Below are 14,157 nucleotides of genomic sequence, written 5' to 3' on the forward strand. Positions count from 1 at the left end.
AGTGAAGAAGAAACGAGATTCGTATTTTCGAAAATAAACGAGAGGAAGGCTGCTGGGCCGGATGGATTGAAAGGAAAATTATTAAAAGAATGTGCCCATCAGCTTTCCCCATTTATACACATATTTTTAACTGGTCCCTCCAATGCGTTTCGATCCCTGAAATTTGGAAAACTTCAAAAATTATTCCTGTTCCAAAAAAAGAAAAACTTGAAACTATGAACGATCTCAGACCTGTTGCATTGACTTCAATAGTTATGAAATCTTTAGAAAAACTTGTTCTTGTTAAAATTAGGAATCAGTTTATGCCATTGAGTGATAGTCATCAATTTGCTTACAAACCAGGACGTGGCGTAGAGGATGCCATTTTGCTGTTTACAAACAACATCTACAGGCATCTAGATCACGCTAGGAGCTATTGCAGATTGCTTTTTGCAGATTTTTCTTCAGCGTTCAATACAATGCAACCTCAGTTGATTGTTCAAAAATTGACTAGTCTGAATTTAAACAAGTATATAATTGCTTGGGTGCTCGAATTTCTTACGGAGAGAGCACAATATGTTCAATTAGGACAAAACAAATCTTCCTGTATAACTACAAATACTGGTGCTCCTCAAGGTTGTGTATTGTCCCCTGTATTATTCACAATATACACGAATGACTGTAGAAGTCAAAACCTGAGTGTACCTTTAATAAAGTTTGCAGATGACACCGCTCTTCAAGGCCTCATAACAAATGGCAACGAAGTGGCTTATAGGCAAGAAATTGATAGATTTGTGTCTTGGTGTGATGCCCACCACCTAGAGCTTAACATAAGCAAGACAAAGGAGCTAGTGATTGACTTTAGGAGAGTGAAGGAACCGATAGAACCGTTAAAATTAAAGGACCAATTCGTCCAGCGAGTTCCTCACTACAAATACCTTGGTGTAACGATTGATGACAGGCTCAAATGGGATGAACACTTGAAAATAATTAGGCATAAGATGTGCAGACGTACATATTTTTTATCAAAACTCTCTCAATTTAGAATAGATAAAACCCTCTGCACATTATTTTATAGAGCAGTAATCGAAATTGTTTTGTCAATTTGTATAACAGCTTGGGGAGGCAATTGCTTAGCAGTGGAAAGGAACAAAATAAATTCAAATATTAAAAAATCAATTAAACGCTATATAAATGATGTTGACGATGTAGATCTTTTATACGAGAAATTTTGTATAAATAAAATAACTATAATATTAAATGACCACTATCATCCACTAAGACCATCACTTATTATGTCAGAAAGAAGTGGTCGCCCTTTCTCTATTTCAACGAAAACAGAGAGACACCGAAAATCTTTTCTGCCGTCCAGTATTAGGCTTTATAACAACAAGCAATAATCAATTTATATAATTATTTCTCATTTTTACTTTTAAAAATATAAATATTAATTTATTAATTTATTTGTTTTACAATCTTTTCAATTTTCAATTTATAGTGACAGTTTTAACTATTATACAATGTTGAAATTTTTCATATCATAAAGTGCAGCTCTGGTTATAGAGCTGCTCATTTTTTTAATTTTTTTTATATATATATACATACATGATGATGATGATGATGATGATGATGATGATGATGATGATGATGATGATGATGATGATAATGATGATGATGATGATGATGATGATAATGATGATGATTGACCATGCACGTTTTGCTTTGTTTTTTTGACATGGACAATGCTGCTACGGGGCTGATACTCATTTACCACTGAGCATAGTGAGAAAATGTGAGCATTTTGCAATGACTTTAAATTTGCACCGTCCACAACGGGTCTTAACCCCTTTTCGAATTGGTCCATTTATATCACCAAAAATAAGACAAGCCCTTTATGGTGTGACAAAATTATTTTTATTTGTAATCAGTAGAGAAAGAGCATGGGTTATTCTAATTACAAACGTGGTTAGTAGATGTGTCATAATCTCTCTCCCTCTCCCTATCTCTCTCTCGCTCTCTCTTTCTCTCCCCCTCTCTCTCTCTCTCTCTCTCTCTCTCTCTCTTTCTCCCCCCTCTCTCTCTCTCTCTCTCTCTCTCTCTCTCTCTCTCTCTCTCACACTCTTTCTCCAGATTGCACATCGTAGGTTTTCAGTGGAAAATTATTTTATTTTTAAAATAATAAATCCATCACCTTAATCCATTCATAATATTATGGTCAAATTGCAGATGGTTAGTGAATACGAGGAATACACATTGAGTAACAATAATAAATGGTGAACAACTAAAAGCTATTGACATTGAAATTAACTTAAAGTGAACTTAAATCTCATTAAAATTGGTATGCATCATAATAATAATAGTGTCCAGCCAAAGGTTCAAACATATTATTACCAAGTCATAAGGTTCAGGGGAGCTGGAGTCTTAACCCACTACACCATAACTATATCTCACGAGGGCCCTCTCAAAACATCAAAATATTGGAATTTATTTACAAAAACACGTGAATATGTAAGAGAGACAACCCATATTTTACTCTTTACTTATGAATTATTATTTTGATTGTACCCCTTACACCAGTTCATCAGACGCTTGCTGCTGCTCATGTCGGTTTTCCATATTATTATGTGAGCTTATTAGTCTTTATTATGAGAACACAGTTGTCATGCGAGAACGATGTTGTATTATCACAAATTCAACAACGAAATGTTCCAAATAAATTTGATATTTCACTTTGAGGCCAAATAAATGTGGGAAATTTTGTTTATTAAAGAGTAGCTACTAATTCCAGAATCCATCCAAGCCCATCTGACATTGCATATGACTGACGACAAGAGGATAAGATGAAATAATTTATTGATCCGAAAAGGAATTTACAAAGAATCAAATACATGACACCTGCTAATAAGAAAGATTTAATCATAGAATATATTTTACAGCGAAAGTTTTTTTAAAAAATGTTTTCACATTAATAATGTTCACACATTCACTCCTTCCAGCAAACTGCTCCCACGCACGTATATTTTATTTGTTGTAGGTCAGTCATTCTAGATGATACTTATATAATTTATAAAGAGGGAAGGGGGAAATGATAGTGGTACTAAGCTGCTAGAAGTTGTTAACTGAAAACGATAATAAACAAAAATTATATAACAGATTCAAAAGAGAAGAAAATACCAAACAGAAAGTTTCAGGCTCAAACCCAAAATTTCTGTACAGAAAGGACGTGCCAAATATTTCACTGCCGTCGATCTGGATTTTTAGTATTGTATTTATGTTTGCATTGTTTCTTTATTTTTTATTGGCTGAAGAAGGGTTTTGATTTCAAAACATTCCGTGTTTGGTACTTTGTTCTTTTTTGAAGCTATTTTATTTTCATTTTAGTTCATTACATTTAAGATCAATTGATATGATGTTCGACTCACGTGTAGGGCATATCAATTTTATCAAGGCCTCCCTGTTCACGAGGTTCGTGTCCGATATGTAGTAATAGACTAGAATCCTATTCATAGAATACCAACCGACGGTTAGTGATGAATCCTATTCACAGAATACCAACCAATCGTTATTGAGGAATCCTATTCATATTGATGAATCCTATTCATAAAATACCAACCGATCGTTATGATCGTTATTGATCGTTTCACACTATATTATTCATTTTTGGACACAAAGAAGCTCAAATGTAGAATTTCAACATATGCCCATGATGATCATAAATGGAAAATACACATTTTCTTATCAATATAACAAGCCATATGAAATTTCACTGAGTTGTGACAAGCACTCACCATGCATGTGTTTGAATGATAATAATAATAATAATAATAATAATAATAATAATAATAATAATAATAATAATAATAATAATAATAATAATAATAATAATAATAATAATAATAATAGCAATAATAATAATAATAATAATAATAATAATAATAATAATAATAATAATAATAATAATAATAATAATAATAATAATAATAATAATAATAATAATAATATATACTTTATTCATCCAAAGAAATGGAAATTCGTTTACAGACGTGGCATGCATGAAAATGTATAAACACAAAGATGAGAATCTATGGCGACAATGTATACATATATACATGCAAATGCACAAAAAATTGTAAAAATATACAACCAAGAACAATGATGATGATGATGATGATGATGATGATGATGATGATGATGATGATAATAATAGTAAATAATAAGCATATTTCTAAAGCGCCTTTCATCAAAACCTCAAAACGGTATTCAACAGGAAGTGAGTAGAATTAAAATTATTTTGTCCACATTTATGTTGATGAATTTCAATGTTAAAAATAAGTTTAAAATATGTAATTCATCATTTCACGTTATGTCACATTTGACTTTAGAAGTGCTTTCTCGTGCAATTGGCCATATTCAAGGAGACCAGACATTAACAGATGTTTCTAGAATATTTAATAAAAAAACAAATGGAATGCCAAGCTCTCCAGATGCACACTCAAGCCACATAAAAGCCTCAAAGACTGTACGGAATCGCCTAAGAACTGCAAGGCCATGAATCAGTGCACTATATGTACACAAAACCTACGAAATTGATTTCAAACTGCAATTGAAACAGCATGTTATTTTCCTGGATGCCAAATAACAAACAGATGGTTAGAGGTTGGCTTCATAAACACGGCATTGTTGCAAGATGACCGTTAATGCGTCCTAGTCCTTGATTAAACAAAATTCTTGCCCAGCCCATCTGCACAGGCTTCAGGAATGAAATGAACAATCATGTGTTCTCGAATCAACAAACAGAGAAAATGGCAAAGCCATGGTTTGCATAAACAAGGGGTATCAAATATCACTTGTACAAATCAATGAAAATTTTATAGGGGAAAGATACACCAGAGAAATTGCACATGCATGCGTCCAACCCTTTCTCTAACATCAAAACGTTACTTTACAGCTTGACAATATCCCTTCTCTTACGCCTACCATCACCGAAGACTTGTTGGTCACCTATAATAAAGTCAATGTCATTGAACCATAGTGTGCAACTTCCCCAGACCTAAACCCTAATGAATATGCTTGGGACATTAGTGCTCCTTGATCCACAAACCAAAAAAAATGATCAACTATTTGAAGCTCTCAGAAATGCATGGGACAAGATCCTTCAACTTCAGCTAATGACATTGGTAGGATCCATTCAAAGGAGATGCACCAGAAATTGACCATTACATATTTCGTAAGTGGCCATTACTTTCTGTGAGGTTTTCAATTAAAAAATAGGGTTCGAATGTCATTACTGTTTGAAATTTTACTTTGTTACATCCCTTTTCCGACTGACTTCTTTAAAAGGCTCATCAACTAAACCCCCATCAAATTAAAAATAATTGGCATAAAAGTCATTTCCATCAGTTTTTGTTTGAATGTTTTGAATTAATGACACTTAAAATCGAATCGTATAAAATTTTTGATCATCTGTATAAATATTTATTTGATTTATACCATTTCATAATACCATCTGTAAAGAGCATGCTCTTGAAGATGAAGACATGTCCCAAAATGCATATTCCTTGATTGTAGACACACGAGAATATTTTCCACACAATATAAATAAATGCAATTAAACATAATACAGTTTGAAAAAACAAAAACAGAATAACATTATTTAAAATGCCATTTGTTCCCAAGAGTATCCAGTTTTCTGTGATTCACAATTTAAAAAATTGGTTATTTTTACCTTAAACTTTTCTTTAGATTGGACTGCTACCTCAAAACCTCACCACATTTTAGATAGCCAGCACTCATTTATCTTTGGTAATGTCATTGCATTGTTATTGTTTGTCCAAATATGGTAAATAATAAAAAAAAAGAATTTTAAAAGTACCGATTGCCTTTTTTTTTTTTTTAAGCTAGCCTTTTTAAAAATGATTGCAATGATATACATTCATAATCAAGTATTTTTTTTTTTTAATTTGTAAATTGAGTTTCATTTGTTTCTTTTCATTTGGAATTTGGGTATATTTCATTGAATTGTTCTGCCCAACAATAGCAAAACATGAATTATCATAAAATGAATTCTCTAGTAAATTCAATCATCGAATAGAAAATTATCACGGGGTTCCGTATCAAATCCTTGCTGAAAACGTGACTCTAATTTTTTCATGCTTTGGTCAAATTTAAAATCAGCCTCTAAAATCCTCGAGTTGATGTAACTTTTCTTATCTCTATCTTGACGTCCATCATCTTCGATCATAGTTTCTAGGGTAAAAGGTCTATTGAATTCAGGATTTAAGAATGTTCCAGCATATGGTGTGGGTTGATAATAACCCCAACGATTCTTGGCGTGAGGTGGAACCATAACAGGATGAACTGGTCGTTGTTGGGTTTTACCCATTTGTAATTCATCTTCCGTTCGAATCATCGTTGTTTCTGGTGGTATATCATTAGCAGGTTTACGAGGAGGCTCTGAACTCATGTCAGGCATCTGACTAATATCCTCACCTCTTGCCAATGCCATCTTTTTATGAACATTTTCTCTATTTCTATCTGTACAGCAGGTACAACGCAAAGCTCCTGAACTCCCTGAGTTACCGTATTCACTTCCACTTCCATACAGTACAGGCATAACTTGACCATATTTTGAGTAATGAAGGTAATCAGCTACCACTTGGTCCACAGCACTGAAAAACAAACAAATTTGAATTTAAATATCATAAATGAATAAAACATCATCTAAAAATTCATCTTATGAACTTTTTTTCTTATCAAAAACTCATTAAAAATTGTCATTCTTAAAAGAGAAAATGGGATCCGGTTTACAGTATATTTTAAAATAAAAGTTATTATATAGAAGATTAGCTTAAGTAGAATGTAACATATATTTTTATGAAGCTGAGATAGTCGTACAGATATAGCACTGAATGGGATAGCTCAGCGGTACAGTCTTTGATTCATACCCGAAAAGTACTGAGTTGAATATCCGCTACATTGTGTGGCCTTGAGCAAGTCACCTCGCCCTAACTCAGTTTGCAGCACTGCACTGCGGCTAACGCCTGGGTTATTCCAGTCTTCACTTGGAATAGACCCTAGAGACAAATTTCCCCTAAAGCATAAAGGGAATTTTATTTATTTTTAATTGTAACGATGTTGGCAATCTATGTTACGCTCTGCTTGTGATTTTACATTCAACAAAATTATTAACCCCAGATTTTATAAACTGAAAACAGCTAGAATAAAAATATTATCTGACTGTAGAGAATTTAAAGTGTCTTGTTTATTCTTTGATATTTATTGCTTAAATGGCCTCTTTTAATGATTTGCAAGTCTTTAAAATCATTCAGGACACCCAAACTGAGCTTTTGTAATATTTAAACCCTGCAAATTGCATTTTTTTTTTTTTCTTTTCGCCATGAGTGATAAGTAACTATAGTACTCATGACACAACAGAGCACAGTGAGAAAATGTTAGCGAGGAGCCTTTAATAAGGACTCAACTCTATGCCACCCACTGTGGGATTTGAACCCACAAGCTACAGCCAAGAGTCATACTACTACATGGCAAAGCTGCACTTAAGCATCTCAGTAGTAAGTTAAACACAGCTACCTGAATGCACCAAGTAAAAAACAAAATTACAAAAACTATTTCTACAGTATTTGCCTGTTAGTCAAATGTCTTATGGGTGGAGTTGATTTAAATTTCGGTATATTGCATAAATCATAAATCAAACCCACGTATAATGTCTGTCAATGGGTTTCATTGTAGACTTTGGATGTTCAGCCTCTTCAGGAAGAGCTTGTACCAGGATAGGTGAGTGGCCAGCAGCTCCCTTCATTACCTTAGTGCCCTTGGGTACCACATGAACAGGAATGATGCCTGATGCCTGGTGAGATGTGTGGAAAGCATTGGGTTATTCAAAACAAAATGGCAACAAGATAAAAAACAAAACAAAAAAACAATTGAATCTAACAAAAGCACATAAAACAATTGCATTTTACCCAGGAGGTTCCAACTAATAAATCAAATAGAATAGTTTAAGTTTATTCTAAAAACATGACAATCGGATACCTGACTATCTGAACAATATCTTTATTATTTCTGAACTGGTAAATATATAAGGTACCTACTTCATCTATCGCAGAAATAGTATTTCAATTTAGATAATGCGTTTAATTCCTAACCCTGTTTAACATTGTCCGACTAATTTATACTGTGTATTGAAGATTATAATGTCCATATTTAAAATTCAAAATTTTACCTTACGGTTTTCATTTTATATTACTCTACTCACTCAATAATGTCTCTATTTGGATTGCTTTGTACAACTATTTATTTCAGCAAAAGGGAACTTGAAAAACTCAAAATGTACCTGCTTTGTGGCTATTTACCCAAACGCTTCAAGGAAAATCAAAACCAGTTAATATAACAACAGCCATTAAGACAAAATAAAAAATAAACAAAACGCATACAAATGCACAATAATGCACACACCTTCACACATACACATATACACACACATACACACACACACACACACACACACACACAAAACAAAACAAAAACAAAGATACTTTAAGGCAGATGTGTGGTCTTGTGGTATGACACACGATTTCGGATCGGAAGGTCCTAGGTTCGAGTCTCACTTGGCGGATAGTTGAGTCCATGGAATAGGTTATTTAGTCACATTCTCTCACCATACTCGGGTGTAAAATGAGTACCTGGCTGTTAACAGCGTTGTCTCTGTTGGAAAAATTGTATATCACCTGACAGGTGTCATGTCTCATTCTGATATGTTACTTGTTGCTATGGGTCAGGGAGGGTCCCTTTGTAAAGCATGTTTAGTGGATATTTCGCTGTATAAAAGCTCAAAAACTCAAGTTTATTTCGACAGAGACATCACTGTTAACAGCCAGTCATACCCAGGACCTTCTAATCCAAAGGCAAGTGTCATATCACTATATCACAAAGCTGCACACACACACATACACACACAGACACACACACACACACACACACACACACACACACACAAACACACACACAAATCCACACTCACACACACATACAAAGCCAAAACTACATCAACTACAAAGACCTCCAATGATTTATTTGCTTTTTCCCTGAAACGATTACATAGATTAACTAAATATAATTTCATCACAGATTAGGACAGTGTTCCTCGTAGGTCTATCTTTGTTAGTATGCTTTTCAATTCCAACATGAGTGACATGCCAAACACATCCCATCTGGTACTGGGCTATACAGTCAAATTGGTCTTGTTGCACTGAAGCATTGACTGGATTTATATCAAGAGACATGAGATGTTATCAGTATCAGGCAAAAATTCTACTTCAACTACACAATGGAATAGTGACAGACAAATGTGATAATTACAATCTAGTTTGAGCGAATTGTATGATGTCAAAAACCAGAGTCAGTTATTTATTTTTTAATGAGTCTTGTAAATAGTAAGAAGGAAGCAATTTTATTTTTGGATATAGCCACAGTCTGGCGTTTTATGCTTTTGGATTACTGAGAGGTTGCTAAGAATGTCAATAAGACAACAAAAATAAAATCACAAAAGAAACTGACAATACCCGGAATTCTTTTCAGTCCTTCAATATTTGCTTTAATTGTCTTTGGTCTAACCTGTTTTTGTAATGTTACAACAATGATTGATTTGTTCAAGTAGACTTCAAGCCGTTCGCAAAAATCAACTTTATTTATAGGCACTTTACAATGTTTGAGAGTAGGACACTGCACAAGAAACATGTTAGCCAAATAATATATTATATGATAAACATTGTTAATATAATAATTGATGGCCTTGCACTGTACTCTTTGCAAATCATTTGTAAAGCATTAATGGACATTTCTATTTGATAGGAATAAAAACAAAATGAAATGTAAAAGAGCAAGCAAATAAAAAAGAAAGAAAAAAGGATTGAATCTAAGTGATACAGGGAATGGAAGGTGATTGGTTGAATCCTCATGGAAGGGCAATTTTTTTTTTTTAATTTGGAGTCAGTTGCATTCCTAAAGACTTTCCAACTGAGCGGGTGTTTCTGCAATACGAAAAAAACTTTGAACAATCTTTAATGAATAGATGACAATGGACGTTATTTATCTATATTTGCAGGTTTGATAACTCAAATTGTTATGGGCTCATTGTTGTAAAGGAAATGCTATCGGACCAAGGCAAGTTGTGTATACATCATTACAACAATGTTTAAACAAACCCATAATTGTGTTCGGTTCTGAACCTGTGGATATGTCCACATAGATCGAAACCATCAAGACGAATATAAATAATATACCAACCTCCCTTATGGGTGACAACAGTCTTATCTTATTTTTACTCCCTCTGTTTCGACTCATGATGTCTGAAAAAAAAAGTAGTCCATTGGTTTATCAATACTGAAAATAATTATTATTAATCATTATTCATTATTAATCAGTATTAATCCAAAAACACGGGAACCTTTTCAGAGGAAGACCGATCACAACACTCCCTGTGATCCTAAACAAAAACCTCACAACACTTGGACAAAGCATTAGTCTCATAACGGCAGGGGACCTTGAAAATCTGAGAACCCTAGCAGAGGACCGGCAATATTGGAGACACCTCACACAGGAAATACTGGAAACAGCCAAGGCGACCCGATCTTTCGGTCGAGACGCGAAAGGCATCTAAGTCAAGTCAAGTCAATCATATTCAATTACGAGTACTTTCATATTTCATATCAACCCATTGCCTTATTGGTCCCAGTCCCAGATCAGTAACTAAACTATATTTTATCTGATCTTGGACTAACAAAGGATATTCCTTCTTCCTCATATTCCCAAGGTTGTTATTGTGTATAGGCTACAATCGGGGGCCTTCCAAAAGCTCCTTGGTCCAGCACCTCTTTCAATTAGTATTTTCACGGTGGATCTTTTGTCAGGCGTTTATTTATTCAATTTGTCAATATATAGTAGTCTAGCATCTTAAAGACTAGAACAAATCTTGATAGATTAGTGAACGTTTAAATTTTCCTAATATGACCATTGTTTTGGTTATCCACCGTCAGTCTGTTTTTGGGGTTTTTTGTTGTTGTTGTTTTTGGTTTTTTTAAGGATTAAAAGGTAGTGCAAAGCAGTACTAGGTTGTTGTTTTTTTTTTTTGTCTACTAGAGTAAGCTCAAGGTCAGAGGATTTTTTTTTCTATAAGGGTTAGTTATAGGTCTTCTTAAAGGTGCTAGGGTGTTTTGTTCTTTTTCCTATTAGGGTTAGTTTAAGTTTAAGGTACTAGTCTTTGGGAACTAGAGTTTTATTTTTCTTAGGATAAGTTGATGGAATATTTGGGTTGTTTCCCTTAGCACGAGGAGCTTTGGAATGCCTTCCCTACAATCATCTATTATATAACTGACGAAACAATAAAAAAGACATAAGTCTAATAAAAATAGAAAAGTTGTTAGAGTTAGTACCAGCTCCTATAACTATAATTTATAATCATGAATCCATGATGTTATAAATTCTTTACCCTTTCAATCAAACCAGACTGTGTGTCATCAATTATCATCATTTTCATGAGCACAACAATTATTCTCAACAATCTAACTTTTACATTTAAAAAATAATTACAAACATCTGGAAAGCGGGCGATAAGTCCGATTTGAAGATTTCGAGAAGGTTTCTCCCCCGTGTCTGTACATGGTTTCCCTTGTAAACAGCTTAATAAATCTGAGAAATAAGTAGTCTGTGATTTATAATATCATTCGCGGTAGCACCATATAATAACACTTTGATTATTCCCTTACCTATACTATAAATCAAGCTGTTAGTGTCAACGACGAAAATTAAAATCATGAGCTTGAGCTAGAGGCGTCCCTCGCAACGACTCCCCTCGTTCGCTATTTTTATTATGTCAAAAGTGTTCCGACTCTTTTATTTGGGGTTTCGCTCTTTTATTCTCCAGTCAATCAAATTTTGTATAGGATCAATCGATCGATACGAGATCTTTTGTTTGGCCAAACTGATCGCTCTGAAACTCAGTAATATGCTGCCAGGCCAATTCAAAAGGTTACAACTTTTCCATTATCTCATTTGGACGTTTCACCTGTTTTGGTTACAATAATAAAGCAATGAATGATCTTGAATCTTATACTTATAATATGATCTTAAGATAGAGGTGTTGTAAAGTGTCTTAATAAAATAAAAAATAATGCCAACTTGAATAAAGTTGGTTTATGTATATTGGTTTCCTGAGAGGATTTCTTTTGACTTTCCAAATAAATAAACAATAAAATTTCTTTTTCCTTTCCTATGGATTTTTTTCATCATCACGCTCGTGAAAAGAACATTAACCCAGGCGTCTACCGCAATGCCGAACCGCAAAATGATAATGTCGCTAGGTCTCTGGCTCAAGGATGCGGAGCTGCTGGTGTAAGTGTAACGCCGCAGACACTTGGCCATCTCACCCACAAACACCCTCTCCCTAGATCTGCTTTTTCTGTGATTTTCATTTGTTTGTTTATTTTGGTTTTCTTTGGGGGGGTGGGGGGTGGGGGGGGGGGTGTTATTGTTGTTTTGCTTTGCTTTTGCTTTCGATTTGGGTTTGTGTGAGTGTCGAACGGGTTTAAAACATTAAATTAAATCGTCAGTTAATGTTTAAAGGCTACTTTAATATTTTCAGCCGAAATTTATGATTCCTCGTGTTGAGGAAATGCATAGATATGTAGTTTGATCTAAGAAATCCTTTTTTATTGTGTTAAATAATACAAAATGAGAATGAAAACAACATGCAGCTAATTACTTTATTCTTCCAACTATTTCATTACCTATTGATTCGTGATTGTGCTAAGAAATGATGTGATCAATATCGCTAAACGATTTGGCGCCAATTATCTTAAATCTGTCGAGTGAACAGGTCGACTTTTAAAAATGTCATATTATGATAGAATGTCTCTTATAAGCCAGAGAGACAAGAGGGACTGTTGTTTGTTCGTTTGTTTTTTGTTTGTTGTCGTTGTTTGTTTATTTTTTTTGGTTGTTTGTTGTTGTTCTTGTTGTGTCTGTTCCTTTTGTTGTTGTCATTGTTGTTATGTGTTTTTTTTATTTGTTTTTTTTTTAAATATTCTTTTTCAAATCTTCGTTCAAATTATATCTATCTGTTACCAGTGGCGTGGCATGCTTACAGTATAAGGTGGTGCCAGAAACAAAAAAAAGAAAATGACTTAATTAAAACATGCTATATTTGTAAATACAAAAGAAAGAGAAAAAAAAATAAAGAAAAGACTTACTCAAATAAGTAAGAGGCGAAATATACCATTTCTCAGTTTTATTATGATGTAATCCATTTTTAATAGATGGATGCGGTGCCAGCCACCAAATCAACCAATATAGCCACGCTCCTGTCTGTTACAGACGGGAATCAAATCTCAGACATTTTGTTTACTAGAAAGTCTGATGACCAGTGAGATGGTCACTCGTCATAAAGTATTAGACGTATAAAGAGACAGCCCTGATCCTCGTCGCTTTCAATAATACCAATTCACATTTGGTTCACGTCATTTCTGTCCTCCCGGAGTCATGTGAAACCATTGGCAAACAAAGATATCTACAGCTCAATCCCTTCATATCAGCTTGACGTTTGGCTGTCGGTGACAATCATGATAGTCAATACACCATTGGAATGTTATCAATCAATTAGAGTCGCGTTGTTAGTGAATAAATCAGAGCTGGATGGTGTTCTTGACCATTTAATATTAGGTGGAGAATATCACCTGTTTTTTAAATTTATTAATGATGTTGACAGTAAGTTGTTAGCCTCATTCGAAACACAGCTGAAATACTTTTCATCGCTCATGTTCACATATTGTTGCCTCTTTCTACTTCACGGAATGTACATTTACAACTACAGAATCGTCCAGATGAAAAGTCAAGACACATTTTCTGCCTTATAGCTTGGTCTATGCTCTTGCTAAATTGTTGAACGAATTCGTTTCTTTCTTGAAGCTGTTCAATTTAAAGAAAGAATAAAGGATAATACAATGGATTTGAAAAGGCCTTGTAAAATGAGACCTGGCCAAAAGCACGATTTCATCATTGAAATAAAAAAAAAAATATTACAGTATTTTCATAAGAGTTGCTGCTAGTCGTTTTGTAAATGCATATTTTGGCATCATTTTGATCACTCCTCCAAAATGACCTCAT

At 33.9% G+C, this 14,157-nt stretch overlaps 1 protein-coding gene across 2 annotated transcripts; it reads right to left on the reverse strand.

Annotated features, from left to right (window-relative positions):
- Window positions 1-2,051: 2,051 nt before the first annotated feature.
- Window positions 2,052-11,871, reverse strand: LOC144971936 (uncharacterized). Of its 2 annotated transcripts, none has more exons than XM_078913020.1 (4): window positions 11,763-11,871; window positions 10,285-10,346; window positions 7,698-7,846; window positions 2,052-6,647 (listed from the first exon to the last, which is right to left on the reverse strand). In XM_078913020.1, exons 1-4 carry the CDS (start codon window positions 11,809-11,811, stop codon window positions 6,056-6,058), a joined length of 852 nt encoding a protein of 283 aa, XP_078769146.1. In that variant the 5' UTR covers window positions 11,812-11,871; the 3' UTR covers window positions 2,052-6,055. The 2 variants fall into 2 exon arrangements, with proteins under 2 accessions (XP_078769146.1, XP_078769142.1); XM_078913016.1 differs by lacking the exon at window positions 11,763-11,871 and adding an exon at window positions 11,591-11,714.
- Between the last annotated feature and the right edge of the window lie 2,286 nt (window positions 11,872-14,157).

The sequence above is a fragment of the Berghia stephanieae genome, chromosome 1 (genome assembly GCF_034508935.2).
Source record: "Berghia stephanieae isolate SIO BIC M18660-M18661 chromosome 1, UCSD_Bste_1.3, whole genome shotgun sequence".
Lineage (NCBI taxonomy): Eukaryota > Metazoa > Mollusca > Gastropoda > Nudibranchia > Aeolidiidae > Berghia > Berghia stephanieae.

Coding starts and splice junctions, on each gene's coding strand:
- LOC144971936 (XM_078913016.1), bottom strand. CDS start 11,657: ATGTACAGACACGGGGGAGAAACCTTCTCGAAATCTTCAAATCGGACT. Junction 10,347..11,590: donor TTATCGCCCGCTTTCCAGAT/GTTTGTAATTAT, acceptor TTTTTTTTTCAG/ACATCATGAGTCGAAACAGA. Junction 6,648..7,697: donor CCCATTGACAGACATTATAC/GTGGGTTTGATT, acceptor TTTGTTTTTCAG/TGCTGTGGACCAAGTGGTAG.